The sequence below is a fragment of the Pseudoliparis swirei genome, chromosome 2, assembly GCF_029220125.1.
Source record: "Pseudoliparis swirei isolate HS2019 ecotype Mariana Trench chromosome 2, NWPU_hadal_v1, whole genome shotgun sequence".
NCBI classification, from domain to species: Eukaryota; Metazoa; Chordata; class Actinopteri; order Perciformes; family Liparidae; genus Pseudoliparis; species Pseudoliparis swirei.
The window spans coordinates 4914346-4934326 of record NC_079389.1 but is presented as its reverse complement, the minus strand read 5'-3'; the positions used below and the strand labels follow the sequence as shown (position 1 = coordinate 4934326).

The 19981-nt window shown below is 43.8% G+C and overlaps 2 protein-coding genes across 3 annotated transcripts; one reads left to right on the top strand and one right to left on the bottom strand.

Moving 5' to 3' along the window:
• Nucleotides 1-374: 374 nt before the first annotated feature.
• usp37 (ubiquitin specific peptidase 37) lies at nt 375-13548 on the bottom strand. 2 transcript variants are annotated; one of them, XM_056433434.1, is made up of 24 exons: nt 13404-13548; nt 12420-12652; nt 11509-11695; nt 10246-10334; nt 10026-10141; nt 9803-9880; nt 9479-9567; nt 9025-9112; nt 8745-8900; nt 8063-8194; nt 7821-7944; nt 7148-7407; nt 6941-7058; nt 6682-6761; nt 6375-6539; nt 6168-6221; nt 5338-5479; nt 5044-5266; nt 4775-4944; nt 4545-4605; nt 2371-2486; nt 2151-2220; nt 1903-2041; nt 375-1735 (listed from the first exon to the last, which is right to left on the bottom strand). In XM_056433434.1, exons 2-24 carry the CDS (start codon nt 12591-12593, stop codon nt 1648-1650), a joined length of 2919 nt encoding a protein of 972 aa, XP_056289409.1. In that variant the 5' UTR covers nt 12594-12652; nt 13404-13548; the 3' UTR covers nt 375-1647. The 2 variants fall into 2 exon arrangements, with proteins under 2 accessions (XP_056289409.1, XP_056289419.1); XM_056433444.1 differs by having other exon boundaries at nt 11545-11695.
• A 136-nt stretch (nt 13549-13684) lies between these two features.
• On the top strand, nt 13685-19749 carry cnot9 (CCR4-NOT transcription complex subunit 9). The gene is made up of 8 exons (XM_056433505.1): nt 13685-14035; nt 14673-14858; nt 14986-15101; nt 15580-15689; nt 16709-16818; nt 17433-17531; nt 17633-17724; nt 18919-19749. Exons 1-8 carry the CDS (start codon nt 14018-14020, stop codon nt 19088-19090), a joined length of 903 nt encoding a protein of 300 aa, XP_056289480.1. The 5' UTR covers nt 13685-14017; the 3' UTR covers nt 19091-19749.
• The last annotated feature ends 232 nt before the right edge of the window (nt 19750-19981 follow it).

Sequence of the window (19981 nt, the reverse complement as noted above, 5' to 3'; positions counted from 1 at the left end):
GTCTAATTAACTCGAAACACCTGCAAGGGTTTTCTGAGCCTTGACAAACACTCAGCTGTTATAAATCTTTTTTTTTACTTGGTCTGAGGAAATATTCAAATTTTATGATAGGATTTTAGAGTTTTCTTAAGCTGTAAGCCATAATCAGCAATATTAAAAGAATAAAAGGCTTGCAATATTTCAGTTGATTTGTAATGAATCCAGAATGCATGACATTTTTGTTTTTTTAATTGCATTACAGAAAATAAAGAACTTTATCACAATATTCTAATTTTCTGAGACAGTCCTGTATGTTAACCGTGCAAGTGCTGGACTTGAAGGATTCTACTAGTGCACACTTCCTTAAACTGTCTATCAAGAATATCAATCAGTCATTCAAGATGTTTTATTTTTATTACCCATGTTTTACAACACTATGATATATATATATTTTCTGTTTGAGAAGAGTTAAGGAAATAATTTGATGTGGTCTGAGTGTGTTCAACATTGCACATTAATCACGGTGTACTGAAAAGTGATTACATTTTTACAGTGGTAACAAAACAAAAAGCTGAACAACCAGCGTCTGGTACACAAGCAAAGCGCCCGATGGACTAGTTGAACAGGGCTAGCGGAGGTCGACGTGTCGAAGACTGAATACTGGCCGTAAATATGGAGAATTCAAAGGCTGAAGCGAGCCGTCCTGGTGGTCCAGTATAAATTACTTCTTCTTGCAATGGCGTATGTTGACAAGTTGATTCACATATCAACCCTATGCTGCAATAAATAGAAAATCTGTTGGCTTTTTATAAAGAAAAGAAAAAAATCGTACTTGCACAAACAGTCAAGAGCAAGGAGGTTGCACAAATTTCAAAGTAAAGCTTGTATATATATATATATTTATAAAAGTTTTTTTTGGGAGGCAGAAAGTCAAAATCCCAAAAGAATAAAAGGTAGTCTACTGAGAAAAGCTCAGTAAAAAAAATAAAAGTGGCTTTTGTCGTTAAGCTTACAGATCTTTTAAAAATCTATAATATGGAGACGACCACACACACACAAATTAAGTTTATAAGTCAAGCACAGAAAACTTTGAAAAACATCCACACGCTCTGACAGAAAGCTGAGTTTTGAATTGGCCAGTTTGCGCCAGAACATAAATATTGCACCAAATGTACCCGCTAAATACAACACCCCCCCTAACTCTATAATAGCTTATACTCCAACATAGAATATATCTTTATTTAGTTTATATGGTAAATAAAGGGTCTGCAAAAACATACAATCCATGACAGGCCAGTAGCATCTGGTGTCCCGGTAGTTGCATTTTAAGTGAACGGCTTTTAAAGTTGGAAGTAGTGTGTAAAGAAAAGAAAGAAAACTTTACAAAACAGTTGTTTGATTAAAAATCAAAGCAAAGGAAAAACTCCAGCCCCCGAAAACATGGAGGCAGAATTTAATCCACTGAACTTTTTTTTTGTTTACTCCATTTCTTGATATCTTAAAGAGTCTCCACAAGTTTAGTACCCGCGTTGGTATTCACAGGTGATAAGTTAGCGGGGGGGCCATTGAGCGTTTGAGAGAGAGGAAAAGAAGTTCCCGGAGACGCCGCCAAAAAAAGTACGGCGAACAGTAGTACTCGAGTTTGTTCAGAGGGGAGCTGGGGGGGGCTCAGAGGGGCTGCAGGACGTTCCTCGCCGCCTCTGCAGTGGCGCCGACTCCAGATCGCTCCATTTCAGACAGCTGCTCAAACACGTCCCTGAGGAGACACGAGGTGCAACAAAAACAACCCGTCAGAGCAACATCACTCGTGTCATCACAACGCAGTGAGCGTCTCCCCCCTCTAGGGGCGACGATGCGGCCGAGCGGTCGATTCAGGACGGAGCCGTTTCATCACGTCTCGGACGCCGAGAGGAAAACACTCACTTGTGCATGTAGAAGAAGATGTAGCCGCTGCAGTCGCGGTCCCGCTGCACGGCGGCCTCCTGCGTGCGCGACACGTCCAGGTCGTTGTAGGTCAGCCACGACTGCTTCTTCATGTCGTACACGTCGCTGATGTAATGGCCTGCAGGGGGGGGGGGGTAAAAGAGTTGTTTGTGGACAAAAGAATACACCGACGTACAACATGCGGCCATTCGAGTCAGCCGGTGCACCAAACACACACACACACTCACCAGAGGAGGAGCTGTTCCCGATGTGACTGACGACACTGATGAGTCGAAAAGAGTTGGCCGAGTCTCCGCTCTGTGAAGCACAACATTTATAATCAAGTTACGATAGTGTAGTAAAAGTACAGCGAGAAAGCGACACCGCTACTTCCTTTAATGCAGGAAGGGTGTTTCCTGGATGTGTGTCTCACACACACACCTGGTTTACAGTCATACTCTGCGTTACCTCAGCGTTCCTCTTCAGGTTCTCAGCCTCCGCGTCCGTGTACTCCATGTCCAGCACGTCCTCGTTGCCAGAGTCTTCGTCCGAGCACAGCAACTCAGGCAGAGAGTTGTTAAATTCTGTCGGGGAGAAAGAGATATTGACACTGATCGTTTCCCAAGCAATGAGCACGGCATACTGTTGTTTCACACTCAGTTATCGCCCTGAAACCTTTTGCTCGGGTAAAAAGCAAAAAGAGAAAAAGGGAAATTAAACGTAGGCCCGTTTCTTTGTCAATAGATCATTCAGTGGGTACGGAAAGAATTCAGATCCCTTTAAAATCAAAAAAGTTCATTTTATTTCTCAATGTTCACTCAGCAACCCATCTTGACAGAAAAAAACTGAAATGTAGACGTTTTTGCTAATTTATTAAAAAAGAAAAACTGAAATATCACATGGTCATAATTATCAGTATCAGTATGTTGGTATGTCAGTAAAAGTTGGAATCCATTGCTGATAACAATTATCGACACTATTTTTGATTTGAGCAAATGACTGCAATGAAACAAAGAGTGAAACATTTCAAGGGGTCTGAATACTTTCCGTACCCACTGTAATATAAAACACTCGGACACGGATGATTCACTTGATTAATTAGTTGGAATGCTTCAGCAGTCCAACTATTGTTCTTGTCTTCTTTAACAAACGTATTATTCTATTTATTCCATACCTTTTTTGTCCCTCTTCTAGTCCTTCATATATTCAACTATTTAAACTGATCGGCGCCGATCCATATCGGCCGATATTCCCATTATCGGTTTTGATCGGCGTTCTCAAAACGGCCGATCAGATGACGTAACATCTGCGAGAAAAACTATCAGAGACGTTTCAATCGCGGCGCAACGGAGACGATGCGCCCGGCGAGGACCGGCAGAGTGAGAGGTCCACGAGGGGATCCTCACCACCGAGCGGCGTCCCCGTCCCCCGAGTTGAATCTCTGGGTCGACTCAGCCGACTCTCACATGTCTGAGCCCCGATAGACTGATGTTCACGGTAAACACATTCGATCGGGAGCGCGCGAGGGTTTTGATAAAGTTAGCGGAAGGATTTAAGTGACAACATCCGGTTTTGCAAAGTTAGCGGAAAGAACCACGTGAAACAACATCCGTTTATCAAAATAAGATGACGACAAATCATGCACTAACGTATACAAGTAAACAATGAACTGATTTTGTATCTTTATAGATCGTTTCTGAGATTTAGCTTAAATTATGCGAACATTAAAACATTTTTACTGTACCAAGGAAGAGTTTATAAAAATAAGTCAGACTTTTGTATGTTAAAAAAAGTCCTGTAAATGGATTTCCCCAAGAGTTCCAGGAAATGAATAATGCAGATGTGTTCCATACATATCTGAAATCCCCTACAATAGCAATCAAACAATTTTAATGTATCAATTAGGAAATTTTTCAAAGTAAAAGTCCTAAATGTTTAAAGAAATCGGTAATTTCTTTAATGTTTGAGTTGCTTAATATACGTATTTCCTCACAGTCCTAGGCAATAATGCTACACAATAAATAGAATGCTTCAATCGACACCGTGATCGGTATTATCGGATTGGCAGATACTGATTTCAGTGATCGGCATCAAAAACCTGATCGGTGCATCTCTAATTTAAACCATTCAAATATATAAAAATTCAGCTTCTTCAGGAATAGGTCACAAAAAACAGGCTCCTCCCACGTAACTAAAAACAGGCTCCTCCCCCGTGACAAAAACAGGCCCCTCCCCCGTAACGAAAAACAGGCTCCTCCCACGTAACGAAAAACAGGCTCCGCCCCCGTAACGAAAAATGTATTGATAAATTTAAAAAATCCCTCAAATACCACATTAAGACGCCGATACTCGAGCTGCGAGGTCAACGGAGCCCTTTGAAAAGTCACCATGCCCGTCTTCCTTTGCCAAAACTTCTGCTCAACTTTGGAGCGTTATTATGACGAGCTAGTTCGGGACACCGGCATCTTCACGTCGGCTCTCAGCTTGAAGCCTCTTCAAGGCGGTAATGTCCAGGGTTTTATGTTTTATACTCAAATATCCACCGGAGACGAGTACTGCCAACGAAAATCGGCACCAGACTAAATATTGACGGTTCTCTTTCCGCCCGGCGACAGCCAAAAGGTGTCATTCTTGGTTCATACCTTGCAAACTGAGCTCAGTGGCCCTCTTCAAGTCGTCATCGTCTCTCAACTCTTGGGCCTCCTGTGTGGGGTGAAGTGGACACACACACGGTACAACAATGAGATTTCGGACACTTTTTGGTCACGTCAGATTGCTGTGACGTAAGCTTGTTGGGATCTTTTCAGTACACAACAAAAGTGCACACACAGAAAGTCTTCCAAAGCCCTCCGCAGAGGTCATGTGGTCTTACGTGCTCCTGGAGGCTCTGAGCCAGGGCCTGCTCCAGCTCCTGTTCTTCCTTCTCCTGGTCCAGACTGTACTGCTGGACCCAGTCCAGTTCACCCTGCGGCTGCTGCACGCCCTCTGGAGTCTGGTTCTCCTTGTTCTCGTCCATGGTCAAGTCCAGGGAGTCCAGCACATCTACACGAGATCGAGCCGCACACAAGGCGTTTGATTTTATATAGACTCAATAAATCAACCCCATTTCAGTGTCTTAACCAAAAAAGGAGGCTGGACTACCTGAAGGCTGTTTGCTGTCCGTTTCCAGCAGATCGGTGTGGTAGGCCAGGTCCTGGGCGTCTGAGTCGCCAAAGCCCGTGTCCGGGCTGCTGGTCGGCTCGTCCTCCAGGAGGGAAGGCGGAGCCGAGAGCCTGACCTCTTGGCGACTCATCTCCAGCACGGCTGCCAGCATCTCGTCATCGTTTATGCCGCCGAAGTCTGCCGACTCCACAGATGCTCCTCTCTGAGGACGCAGGAGACGGTGGGTAAACGGCGACGGACAAAGGGGGTGGGGGGGGGTTTGCGACACCTCACCTCTTCCGGTCGGTCGTCGTCGGGCGGACAGCTGCTGAGGCGCCGCTTGCGACTCGCGATGGCCTTTCGGTTCTCTTCTTCACAGTCGGAGTCCAGGAGAAGAGAGCTGCAGCTGGAGTTGGCCACTTTCCCTCCAATCCGTCTACACACACACACACACACATATATATATATATATACATAAGGGGGACATTTCATAAACAAAAAAAAGGAAATCATGTGCACATTTTAGGACATTTTCGTAGTCATGCATCATGTAACACTTTTTTTTTTAATTTCCTTTTTTAGCAACTTGCCTTTATAAAACTACTACGGGACACACACACACACACACAAACTAACACAACTTTTATCATCAAGCCGGTCGACCACAGAACCAGTTGCAACACACTTCAGCGCTTTATCAAAGTCTAAGGGCTCTTTTTGGCTACAACATGTGGCTGTGAGAGGAGTGAGCTTCTTTCTTTCTATTTTTTTTTTGAAAGTTCAACCTCTGCTCCCGCAATAAACCGTGTAGAGAAAATACAAACGTGTTCCTCTGAAAGCAGCAACGTTGTCGATGCCATTTCAGCACAAAATCATCCTTGTGTTTTGTTCGAGAGCCCTGGCTCCAACATTACGTTTGTACTACTTTCTACCGCCTTCATTCTCAAGAGAATACCAGAGAGTAGGACACTGGGTCATGTGGTTGTTACGATGAGGACTGAAGTTTGTTAAAAGATTTAATAATATGTAATTTAATGGCAGTCACATCCTCTGAGAAAGTCAGGGCAACTTTTAAAAAGGAATGCAAAAGTGTGAGCGTCATTATTTTAGCTGGCGGTACTTACCGAGGAGGGGCCGTGGAGGAGTTCACCAACTGAGACGTTTTGAGTGTTCTTAACCTTTGAGAGAAAAGAAACACGTAAAATATTTACAACCCTTTGCCTCATCAAACCCCACTGAAAGCATAAAAAAAAACTGGGTGCAATTACCCAGAATGTGAAATGTTTATAGTTCACACGTGTTGATTTAATGGCGTTTATAGGACTTCTCACATGGCAGTTTGGGAGCTCCAGCCGAGGCTTAAGGGCGGCCGCGTGGCTTCGGCGCAGTGGGACAGCAGCGTCAGGTATCGGGGAATCACCACCTGCTGTCCCAGCTTGCTGTTCATGGACAGCTGGGCGTTGAAGCTGTAGCGCTTCAGGTGGAGGATGAGCACCCTGCGAGGGAAACACATCGGGAGGGCTTTTATTCTACCGGTGGCCAGCGGAGACTCACAGGAAGTACCGGTCGTGGTTGAAACGCAGCAGGTGAAATGAACGCGACGCCGCTGCACTTCCGGTAGCCCGAGTGTGTGAATACCTGGGCAGTTTGCTGAATTTATGCAGGACAGTCGCCGATTTCCCGTTGCACTTTTCACACGAGTAATCAATTTCCTCCATCTGCGAAAAAAGAAACAGAAAGTAACTTCTATTATTACACATTTTAATTGTTATGCATCTAGTTGAGACCTGTTGCTAAGTTAAAGTAACGCGCACGGAAGGTGGACGAAGATGCATGTTTTATAGAAATTGAAAATTTAACCACGGCATGTTTATAGAAAAAGAGTCGAAAGTCTCACCCTGAAAAAGAGATCCAGAGAATCCTGAATAGAGCGAAGCGGGAGGGTTTTCTTCCGCCGCGGTAGGTCGATGGAGAGGTCGTTGAACTGCTCCCGCTTGTTCACTACCTCGCCGCACCTGCCAAACAACGCAAAGGTACACATTAACACATTAATGCATCAGAAAAGACGCGCGGCGATGACGGGACTCGGGAGCCGGAGCCTCACCCTTTGCAGGTGATGGTGTGCTGCACCTCGAACTCCATGTTGACGGCCACGGGGCAGGTGTAGATGCGCGAGGTGTCCGCCTCCTCGCCCGGCTCCGCCTTGGTTGCCGCCGCCGACGTAGCCTCCGCGCCGTTCTCACAGCCCGCGGAGGACGACGACGGCGCCGGGGACGCCGCGGCTTCGCCGGTCCAGCTCTTGTTCATCTTCTCCACGTCGTCCTTCAGCTGGTCCAGACACTGGCTCAGGAACTCGTGAGCATCCTGGTGAACAACGTGGACTTAATTAAGACGCGAGTGTTGCGTAACGACGGGACGTAAAAAAAAGTGAGACAGACTTATCTCCACAGACCGGTTTGAAGAGTGTGGAAATGTATGCAGTGCATTATATTTTTATAGATTTGTTTTGACATCATTTCTAACATGTTTGCACTAGAGTATTTCAGAGCGCCACAAACAAACTATTCTATATTTGTTTGTGTGTGTGTATGTGTGTGTGTGGGACATGACATCCACTTTTAACGACACAACAGTTGATCTATTAAAAGGCACTTTCTCATGCAGCAACTGCTCTGAACTACTATATTTCATATTGTAGTTAGTTGTTGTGCTCAATAGCACTCTAAGATTATTTTCTATAAATAAAATGTATTATTATGAACTATTTGACATCTTACATTCTGCATGTTCCCAGAGAAGCGCTCGGCCGTGGAGGAGATGGCACTCTTCACTTTGCGCAGCAGGTCCTTCTTCGTCTCTGGACAGCCGACGTCCTTCTTGACCATGAGGTGAGCAAAGCGTCTGCGGCGCACGGGATATAAAATACTTTTGAGGCTTTAGGTTTAGACATGAATTAAAAACTGAAATGTGCCGAAGCCCCTCATCGATAATCTGAAATATATAAATCCGTCCCGTCTACCTCAGCAAGGCGTTGATGGGCAACCTCTTCCACGGGATGCTCTGCCGCAGCATGTCGCTGGAGAAGGACGGGAGGCTGAAGAGCGACTGCAGGATGGCGTTCATGTAGCACGTGTTGCCCAGGTTGGAAAAGCTGCCACACGTGAGAATGAGTTACACGACGGAGGAGAAAGGTGCATCTTTATATTCTTTTGGAAAACAGAAACTACAACACAAACTTCTTCCAGGGAATCTCTCTCTCTCCCTCTCTCTCCCTCTCTTCTCCTCACACTCTCTCTGTCCTCTCTCTCTCTCCTCACACTCTCTCCTCACACTCTCCTCACTCCCTCTCTCCCTCCCTCTCTTCTCCTCACACTCTCTCTCTCCTCACTCTCCTCTCACTCTCTCTGTCCTCTCTCTCTCTCTCCTCTCTCTCTCTCCTCACACTCTCACACTCTCTCTCTCCCTCCCTCTCTTCTCCTCACACTCTCTCTCTCTCTCTCCTCACACTCTCTCTCTCCTCACACACTCATAATTCAATTGGCTTTCTTGGCATGTCTGTTGCAAGAACAGTATTGCCAAAGCATCAACATACATCAAAATATCCTCTCTTTCCCTCTCTCTCTTTCCTTGGCCATCTTTTGGGCGCGCCACATTTAAAATGAACGCGGCCTGGTCTCTCCTCAGACTGCGTACTCTATTACCCTTGCAGTGGGGGCTGGGGCTGGGCCAGGGTGGAGGGCCGCTGCTTGTTCCAGCCGCCGTAGTCCAGAGAGGTGCGCACCTTCTTGAAGGGGGTGGAGTGATTGGGCAGGATGAGGCTTCTCTTGGCCGTTGGGGTCTGAGCTGTGCTGGACGGCCTTTTCGGTCAAGATCAGACACATCAGTGAATCAGTGGCCCCGCAAGGATTTCACGCTTCAAATCACATTCAAGTACAACTTAAAATGTCCCAATTATATTGTGGCGAAACGGCAGAGGCTCACCTGTCCAAGAACGAGTGGCCGTAGTCTTTCGTCGCCGTTCGGCTCCCGTAGAACGACGTTGGCTGAAGGGGAGTTGAACCCAGCGGAGCTGAGGAGAAGCGACGCTTGAAAAGTCAATCTTCGGTCTGAAGACACACGTGAATGTTCTAGAGATTCAAATTCTGTCACGTTTCAAATTGAACACAAACTACAAAGATTTGTTTTTGTTTACAGCAATACATCTTTTACATTACATTTCCATTTGGAAGCTGACTCACAACTGCTACGTATCTTAATTGCTCAAATTTAAAAAGGTGAATGGCAACCATATTTTCTATTTCGGCAACCAAGAGCTGAAGCCTGCTGAGGTTTTCTTTAGTTTGTGTTGAGCACTGATGGGTAAGTCTATCCTTCAAGACATAAGCACCAATACATTTGGTAGTGTTGCTGTAGACTTGTTGATGTCAAAGATTACCGGAGCTCCTGTTCTCTTCCGCCTGCTTTAGCTTGTCTTTGCAGCTCATTAGAAACTTCCTGGATGGATCCGACGTGGCCTTGTTGTTGCTGAGGACGAGAATATAGACGTTTGGATGTTACCCGACTGTGGAATCAAAACAAAAAAACATTCAATTGTGCCAATGAAATTCATTCTACGTGTAAATTAGAAGTCCTGTATGTATTAACATTCTGGTTTTAACCAGATGAGGGAATAAAGAAATACCCAAAATAAGAGATAGAGTGTCTGACAAAAGGTTTCTGACGCCCGGTCCTCCCTCAAGTTACGTCTGGTTGCTTTTACCTGGACGAGTCATTTTCCTTGGGGTAGTCCTCAGCCATGTCACTTTCCGAGGTCAGGTGTCTCTTTCTCTTCTCGCTCCTGAAAAACAGGAATACCCGTCGGTCATCGGTAGAAAGAACGCAAACTGTAACCCAAGTTTTCTGGAGGCGGAGCTTCATCGCCTCATTCAAGTGATCACATTAATTAATTTGCATATCAACGGAAGCATTAATTTCCATCTCACCTGTTCTCAGAGAGTCCGGTGCGGGTGGGCGTGGAGGCGGCTCTGCTCGGGCTGCCGAGGGGCTTTCGCAGCGTCGTGTCGTCTCTGCCTTCTGCACTCTGCCGCCGCGGTGTCGTCTGGAAGAGGCGAGGACATTTCAGTCACATGTTAGAGATGGTGGACGTTTCTCTAAAGTCCAAAAGTAAAAAAAAAAAAAGAAGAGTGGTGCTTTCTTGCTGACCTGTCGCTCCCCTGAGGGATTAGTCTCATTTTTGGCGGAGCGGTTCCCGAGCACACTGAAGTTTGCACTTCCGTGTGATGATTTTAAAACTGCAAAGTAAAAAAAGAAAGAGAAATCAGGACAAAGCATTTATAAAAAATAAAATTCTTTGAACAATTTAGTCTGGGTTTGGTCTTTTTGACACAGTGGTGCCTTCAAGATACCTAAATGGTGAATATAATACAACACTGCCTAAATTAACATGGAACTTTAATTTGTCATTCCTATGAATTAAAGTCTAAAACGTACAAACTAAACAATGTAAAGAAAGAACTCCGAGACAAATTTGTAATTTGTGAAATTGGGCTATACAAATAAACTGAATTGAATTGAATTGAAGTGCCTGATGTCTCTCATATCGCAGTTTATGTGATTTCGATGATATTTAACTTCATATTTGCAAACAGTGAACACACTGAACAGACTTTAAAAATACTTGTTTTGGTAAAACAGCACCCCCGCATGATAATAAATGCAGATTCTGTGAGAAGTTGATGGGGGGGGATTTCTAAAATCAGAAAGACACCATAGTAACTGCAGAAAGCATGCGTAGTGTCACAACCTGCTTCTTTTTTTCCTCCCAATTAATTTATTGATTTTACATGACAATGTTTTGTTTTAATCACAGCATTTATATCAAAATATAAATATAACTAATTCCTAATAAAGTGTGTTTTTGTGCCTGGGGCTCAATGATCAGTCAATATATAGGTTGCTCTTTAGGCCACCAATTGTGTGTATTTGCTCAATTAAAATAAAGAAGAGCAATAGTGTGTTTAAAAAAATGCGGCCAGATCAGTTGAGAGGTTCAATGTCCTGTTGTTGTCATCTTTAGACGTACTCGTGTTCTTTAGGGAAGAGACTGTGTCAGAAAACACAGGAGAGGGTAGAACAATCAGAAAAAAATTTAACTGTTTCAATCTTCGTCTTATTTGGCCATTTTTTAAACTGAGGATATGTCAAATTTCACCTTTAAAAAAACATTACGTCATTTATTTTACAGCCAAATATTGTAAACGTGTTTTTAAATGAATTGTTCAAAGCTTATTAATAAGAGGAAGAAAAAAAGTATTTGGTGAAATATAAGTAATACCCGTTTTGTTGCGGTATTACTTCAACAATAAAAATACAACTAAAGCAAAGCGATGACAAAAAATAATCCTTTGTAGTCAGAAACCACGAAAGTCAACATCACAAACAGCAAAATCGCTTCACCAACAAAACCTTGCAATTTCTTAAAACGAGCAGCGGTGTAGTTACTCGTCTTTCCCAGCTTCAGCTTTTCCAGGTATTCTTTAGTCTTCTGAAGCAAAGTCGGTGGAATCTTGTCGAGGATGATCACGTTGTTGTCCTTCAAAGTCAGCATGATGCGACTCAGATTCTGGTTCACCAGCTTCAAGTTCTGGTTCAGCTGAGGGCAAGAAAATGAAAACTAGATGAGTGTTTTCAGTAAGTTGTCTGCTTATAGCAGAGGAGGAACGAAGACACACATTCTACCGCAGAGCAAGTTTTGTTGTTAATAAAAAAAAATCAACAAAAATGTGTTTTCTTTTTCAAGGTCAGCTAATAAACATAAAATCCTACCGCATGTTAGCCGCTATCACGCCTGTTTGTAACCGGTACCAACAACATCAACGTCTCTCGGCCCTTCCGTAACTCTTTTTTTAGCAGCGTCGCTCATAATAGTTTTTATTTAATTGGTATGTCTTTCACCATGAATAACAATTGAATACTTTAGAAGCCCACTAAGCTGACATTAATTTAGTTTATAGTATTTGAGGTGTGTTCCCTTCCAACTTAAGTGGCGTTTCAGTATATGTCACAGCATAAATTCTTCCAAAACCATTGAAAGTGTATCCTAATGCTGATTGAAAAAGCATCAACAGACCACTAGCATCAATATACCACCTACATCCTTGAGGAATATGATGTGTATAAACTGGGAGAAACATTCCAGACCCCTCTGATGACCTTCAACGGATGAAACTGATGTTTTCCAAACATCCAAGTTGTGGAATCTCAAAATATTACAAATGACAAGCAGAAACAAAAATGCACCGCTCCAGAATCCAATCATTGTTTGAAACAGTTGAACCCCATTATGAAATATAATATACACACAAATTGAACAATACCTGGAAGGTTTTGGAAGCGCCGCCACAGTTGAATCGTATACAGAGGCTGACTTTGTTCTCCTTCTCCAGGATCTCAAAAGTTCCCTCTTTCCATCTGGTGGTGCCCAGGTCCATGCTGGTGATGCGGATCTTCACAGGGCCACCGCTGGAGAGTTTGGGCACGACGGTTGTCATGGCTTACTGTCCAGTGGGTGCACTTTTGGAGGCTGGGGGACTTGTGATCAAAACAAATCCTATAAAAAGAGGGGAATTAAATAAAATCAGCATTATTTCATCTGTGTTTAATCTCCATGAATTACATTATAAATAGATTTTGTTAACAATATCAGTGGCACTACATTACCACGCCTACTACCATTGCTCCGGAGCGAGATGACAAGCTAATGAGCTCAATGATAAAACACACACATCTCACATTGGACGGTATATTAAATTCCCCCCCAAAACGCGTGCAAGTCGCAATGTTTATGTTACTCAGCTGATGACAAATACGAACAAACACAATACATCCGAGTCGGTGTGGCCACCGCTTTACTACTGCACGCTGGTTTTAAAAGTCACAACAAACTCCAACCACATGCAAACAAACACACAACAGACGTGAATGTTTCACACAAGTGCCACTCGCGATAGCTGGCTAGCAGTCCCAGTGAGAGTCAACGTTAGCCATCACACAGCCGTGAGCCGCGAAGGCTGCAAAGACGCGACGACCCGGTGCGACCAGCGTCCCGTCGCTACCTCCCGCTCGGTTCACGTTTGTCTTGACAAGACGAAAAATAATGAGCTCGTGCGGATAACGTTACATCCGAGCCGAGTGTCCGGGACGCGGACGTCGTCCCCTCTGTCTACAGCCGCTGAATGAACGGGGGAGGCCGACATTAGCATGTCGGCTAGCGGGAACTAGCTAACTGGCTAATTTGCCTGATTGTAATTCGGTGATGAAAACACTCTCTCGGTTGGAGTAAAGCGTCGCGGTTCTTTTACCTGTCGACGATACGCAGTCGCCTCGGAACTTTTAAACCACAGCACCGCGTCCGCAGGTCCTCCGAGGGCAGAAAGTTTGTTTTGCCGGCATTCACCTGCTCCCCCCAATTCGTATGTTGTTGACAGTGGACCCGCACACGACGGCTCGCAACACTGCGCGATGATGGCGGGAATGTGAAAATTGACAACGGAAATGATCGCCGAGAGTGCGTCCAACTCTCGCGAGATCTCCGCTGGTTTGTATTTAGCTTGTGCCCCTCCATTGCAAACAAAAAAACTGCCCGCTGGATAATGTTGTCAGCACGATAGCCGTCAGTCTTTCGAGGCCGTTATCGAAACGGAATACATTAACGTGGTGTTATTCTGATATCGCTGTGGCGTTATGTTGTTTGTGACGTTCATGCTCGCGCGCAACTCCCTCATTCAATTTGACGAGACAGTTAGCGCTGAAGCTAGCGTTAGCAGCTAGCTCGGGCTAGCTGCCCCCGCCGTGTCCGTGTATTCGTTTCCCGGAGTTTTGTTTCCTTGCAGCCGCATTAGTTCGCTGCTCCACCGCACTTCAAGCTCACACGGGGGTTTAAACAACACCTCGGGGCCGCAAAGAGAGTCAGAGGATGCTGGCGACGGGAGCAGTGAGTATTTAATATCGGTGCAACGTTCATGCTAGCCACCGTATTAACACAACTTTTTTGCAATATTTTACTTGCGTTATGGTTTCCGTTTGATTGTCAAACAACCTTGTCTAACACTCTTGACAGTATTACATATACAGAGTATTATGTTATAACTCGTAATTGAAGTGTTATTATAGTTGCACCGAGTATTTAATTCCAAGACTCCATGGTTTTTTGGGGGGGGGGGGCACCATGGTCTTCTTCACCCCTGACACGTTTGCTATATTTTAAAACTGCAAATAGTTTGTGGCTTTTGGAACATGTTTGTTTGCACAATTTGGAACAAATGGGTCTCTTAACTAAATAATAACCGTGTATATATTATCTGACATGGTGCATACTAAACATTTATGTAGATGTAAAGGTGAATGAAGCTGTCACTCAAGTCATGAATCCGATATAGTTTAATATATTGTTATCAGTTATGGGGTTCCATATTGTGAATGTGTCTATCTCCAACATGCATATGGTATGTAAAGATAACTGTTGCGTTGAGTCTGTCTCAAATATCTTCATATGGACGTGCGTCTCCAGGGTTTCTTGTGCACAGCGATAATGGATGTGTTTGTTGACCTCTTCCTTTTCTTTTTTACAGGCTGTAACTAACGTCACAGCTCTGGCCCAGGTAGACCGGGAGAAAATCTACCAATGGATCAATGAATTGTCCAGTCCGGAGACGAGAGAAAATGCCTTGCTGGAGCTGAGCAAGAAACGCGAGTCTGTGCCAGACCTGGCGCCGATGCTCTGGCACTCCTGTGGCACCATTGCTGCCCTGTTGCAGGTCTGACCCATGTCCCATCTCTACCACTCATTGTGTTCACTGTGCGTGCATATTGATTATGTCTGCTGTTGCATGGCCTTTTTAAATATTGATTTAACTGATTTGTGTCTTTCTCTTTTTTTATTAGGAAATCGTGAACATCTATCCATCAATAAACCCACCTACGCTTACAGCTCACCAGTCTAACAGAGTGTGCAATGCCCTGGCACTGCTGCAGTGCGTTGCCTCGCACCCAGAGACACGGTAATGGGGAGTTATTTTTAAATCGCAGTGGGGTTTAGTTTGGTCACTGATTTTGTTTCTTTTAATGCTGGTGATGACGAGCTGTCTTCAAAAGCTTCAACCGTGTCATGTTACCTAATCCATAGGACGGCGGCTGTACTCTGACTTTTGTTGAAACCCAAGTCTAATAGTCACTGGAAAACAAGTTCAGTGATACTTGTTTTAAGAATTTGGATATTCCATGCGGTGGTATACTTTTTCCTTGAATATTAAAGGTAATGCCCCAAAACTAAAGTCTATATCAAAGAACACCTAACTCCTTTACTTTGTGAAAGAATCAAACAGGAATTACTCATCTAAGATCTGGGGCTTTTAAGCTCTGTTCTTCCTTTTCAGGGAATTGCTTGTAATGACCTTGTAGCTTCCGCTGACATTTACTTTGTATGAGAGTCTGGTCACGTTGATTTTAAAATGCCTTTACTTCTTTGTCCCGTTCCAGGTCGGCCTTTCTTGCTGCTCACATCCCTCTTTTCCTTTACCCCTTTCTGCACACTGTGAGCAAAACACGTCCGTTTGAGTACCTGCGGCTTACCAGCCTCGGAGTTATAGGTAAACTTTACTTCTGCTTGTGCGTTTTTTAAAGTTCTTGAACGACGGTTCTTTACATGAAAACTAGAGATGCACCGATCAGGTTTTTGGTGCCGATCACCGATCACTGAAATCAGTATCTGCCGATCTGATAATACCGATCACGGTGTCGATTGAAGCATTCTATTTGTTGTGTAGCATTATTGCTATGAGGACTATGAGGAAATACATATATAAAGCAACTCAAACATTAAAGAAATTACAGATTTCTTTAAACATTTCTGACTTACTTTGAATAATGTCCTAATTGAGACATTGAAATTGTTTGATTGCTATTGTAGGGGATTTCAGATATGTATGGAACACATCTGCATTATTCATTTCCTGGAACTCTTGGGGAAATCTATATACAGGACTTTTCTTAACATACAAAAGTCTGACTTATTTTTATAAACTCTTCCTTGGTACAGTAAAAATGTTTTAATGTTAGCATAATTTAAGCTAAATCTCAAACGATCTATAAAGATACAAAATCAGTTCATGGTTTACTTGTATATGTTCGTGTATGATTTGTCGACATCTTATTTTGAAAAACGGATGTTTCGCGTGGTTCTTTCCGCTAACTTTGCAAAACCGGATGTTGTCACTTAAATCCTTCCGCTAACTTTGCAAAACCCTTGCGCGCTCCCAATCGAATGTGTTTACCGTGAGCATCAGTCTATAGGGGCAGACATGTGAGTCGGCTGAGTCGACCCAGAGATTCAACTCGGGGGACGGGGACGCCGCTCGGTGCGTGAGGATCCCCTCTGACCTCTCACTCTGTGGCCCTCAAAGGGCGCATCGTCTCCGTTGCGCCGCGATTGAAACGTCTGATAGTTCTCGCAGATGTGACGTCATCTGATCGGCCGTTTTGAGAACGCCGATCAAAACCGATAATGGGAATATCGTCCGATATGGATCGGCGCCGATCAGATCGGTGCATCCCTAATGAAATCTGTCATCGTTGTTCTCACCGAGCTATCTTTCTGTGTGTGCGTCAGGTGCCCTGGTCAAAACGGATGAACAGGAAGTGATTAACTTCCTCCTCACCACTGAAATCATCCCGCTATGTCTCCGCATCATGGAATCAGGGAGCGAGCTCTCCAAGACGGTATTAAACTGTTCCCGCTGCTTGTCCTACGCTCTTCTTAATTGCCGTAGACCTTAATGTGACTCTTGGGTACACTTGATGAAACCCTGTGTCCAACCACAGCGGTTTCTCCTCGAGTCTGTTTAACTGCCTAATCTGTTTCTTGCACTTTTTTCCTCTTTTTTTTCTTCACAAAAAGACCAGAACTGTTGGTTGTCATCTCTTTTATTTTTATTTTATTGTGTTTATTCTCAAAAGCAGAGTGCACAGTTATACATTGCACTTGTCATTTTTTATTTTCTCCCCCCAACACAGAACAAATCACGCTGCTTCAATTGTCAAAAAGCACATTAGAGTATTAGTAGTTCAAGTTTAATTGGTGTAAGAGGGTATTACAGTCAGACAGAATCCAGTAATGAGTTTAGAAATTGTAAGTTATTGCGATTATTAATTCCTACAACAGCATCAAGATAACTTAAATAAAAAGTTGGTTGTCACTTCTACCAACCTGTTGATTTTCATTCCAAATGATGAGCTTTTACTCTTTTTCAGTTTCAGAAAAATAAATGTTATATTTCTCTGTTGCCGTGCCCAGTGTGGGTTGTAATGTCGCTTCACTTCCTCTCGTCTGGCAGGTTGCTACTTTCATACTGCAGAAGATCTTGTTGGATGACACCGGTCTGGCTTATATATGCCAGACGTACGAACGCTTCTCCCACGTGGCCATGATCCTTGTAAGTGTTTTTGTGAACTTCCCTTTCCCAGGTGTCTGCACAGTGCACCATTGACCTCCAACAGACACAAATTGCACGTTCTTTTTTCTTTCTTTTTGCAGGGCAAGATGGTGCTGCAGCTCTCTAAAGAACCATCAGCTCGCCTGTTGAAGCACGTCGTCCGCTGCTACCTCCGCCTCTCAGACAATCTCAGGTAGAGCCGATTGGAACCGCTGCAACATGCTGTGTGGGGTCCCCATGTTTGAACGTTGGCTCTTGGCTGCTCCAGGTCCAGCTCCCTAATGGGATTAGCACAATATCAGATTTTCAGTATAGCTTCACAACACAAAGAAATGCATATTATATGTGTGTGTGTGTGTGTGTGTTGTGTCTGTTGTATTTTTGGTAAGTTAATTACTCTTAAAATATACGAGGGTCTGTAACCATAACTGTAAAAATACTGGATTATACATGTTATTCATCAAATGTTTATATTTGACGTCTTCTCATTATTTTATTTATTTGATATTAGTTATCAATACCCCCCCCCCCCCCCCCCCCCAATGACTGGAAACATCCAACTGAAGATTTTTATTTTTATTTTCAGTTCTTGCCACTAGGGGGAGCCATTACACAAATGCAGTGTGTGGTGACTCAGTTAAATGGCATGTCGGCCTAATGTTTATACACTAATCCGTTATTATATAATGATCTGGAAATTAATTTATTGCTAGAATGATTTCCAATGAATTTGTAAAATATTTGGTGGTTCCAGTTTCTTACAGATCCTTTTTTGATGTCCTTTTTGGCTCCCTCGTGCAGTGCTTTCACACGCGGTAATGTGCGTAATGAAAACGAATGCAATCTGCGTAAATGGCCCGGTGATTGATTTGTCTGTTCTGCGCTACTGCAGAAACATGGTGCATCATGGGAGATCGCCACTCTATGTCGATGTGAAGGTCTCAAGTGACCAAAAACACTTTTCTTGCGATCATACACATTGATATTAAACTTGAACTTCATTTCTGATAATACCCCCCCCCCCCCCCCAGTCTTCCAATATTTAGTATTTCAACCAAATCAGTAATATGTATAGCTAGTATCCCTTTAGTAATATTAATAATGCATGTCAGGATATCGTATTGCAGAAGAGATGATTGATTTGAAATGCGGATTTGTCTGTGGTAATAACCAGGAAAACAATGACTGTTTTCCACGTGTGTGTGTACACTGTACACACTCTTGATCTACTGTAGGTAGAGAAGTAGACTTCTTTCTTTCATCTTTTCCCCCTCTCTTCCATTTGGAGCCATCGTGCACGAGACGCCGTCTGTTTCTAGAGCGAGTTGTCGACTGAGACGTGTTTTTGTGACGCGCTCTTCTTCTTCTTCTTCCCCCCCCCCCCCAGGGCCAGAGAAGCCCTGCGCCAGTGTCTGCCCGACCAGCTGAAGGACAGCACCTTTGCCCAGGTGCTGAAGGACGACACCACCACCAAGCGCTGGCTGGCACAGCTGGTGAAGAACCTCCAGGAGGGCCAAGTCACCGACGCCAGAGGCATCCCACTGGCACCGCCACAGTGATGAGCAGGGAGTGTGTGTGTGTGTGTGTGTTTACAGCCGACACAGAAGGACTCTCAATACCGCCTAGATTTTGTATTCTTGCCCAAATGTGGCAGTAAGACAAACTGAAGGACACAATGGAGTCAGATTTGCTTTTGGATTACACCTGTTGTTGTTTTCTGCCAGTATGTCACTTCTTCACAGCTGGAAATCATTTTTTCCCCTTTTTTTAAAGATCCAGACTCATCGTAGGGAACTGATATTTGAGAATGGGGGGAAAAAAAACCAATAATTCTATATTGGCCGGTGTTTTGTTTCTGGTGTCGATGCTGCAACATGAAAGGAAAAGTCCGAGTCTGATGTGTTACCGTTTAATGAGACTTCACCACCAACAATAAATAATAACTGAGTTACAGGAGGAACATGTTTAATATGAAAAAAAGCCAAATGTACGTTCGAATACAACCTGTCAAAATGCTGCATTTTTACCTGGATGTCTGTCAGCATATCAATACTGATATATATTAATACTGATATATATCAATGATGGGCTCGTGCTACACCAATGTATCGGTCGGTTCCCGCTCATCACCAACTGTCTGTAACATTCCTCTTCACAGTAGGAACTGTTTTGTTTAGTTTATTTCCTTCTCGCATTTCCAATAAGACTTTTGAATCTTTTTACTGGTTGTCTCTTTTTTTTCTTTCTGCTCTTCTGTGATTCATATGCAGCAGGTCAATGATTTGTTTATTGTGTTAACTGGCGGTCCAGCATTACTTTAAAATTCGCTCTCTATTGTTTCATCTCTGAGTCTAAAGTGGAGGTACCGTCACTGGTGATGTTGCAGCCACAAGTTCTGAAGTTCTTCGATCGGGTCCGTTTTCTCGAGCGAGGCGGCTCGCTGAGTGCTC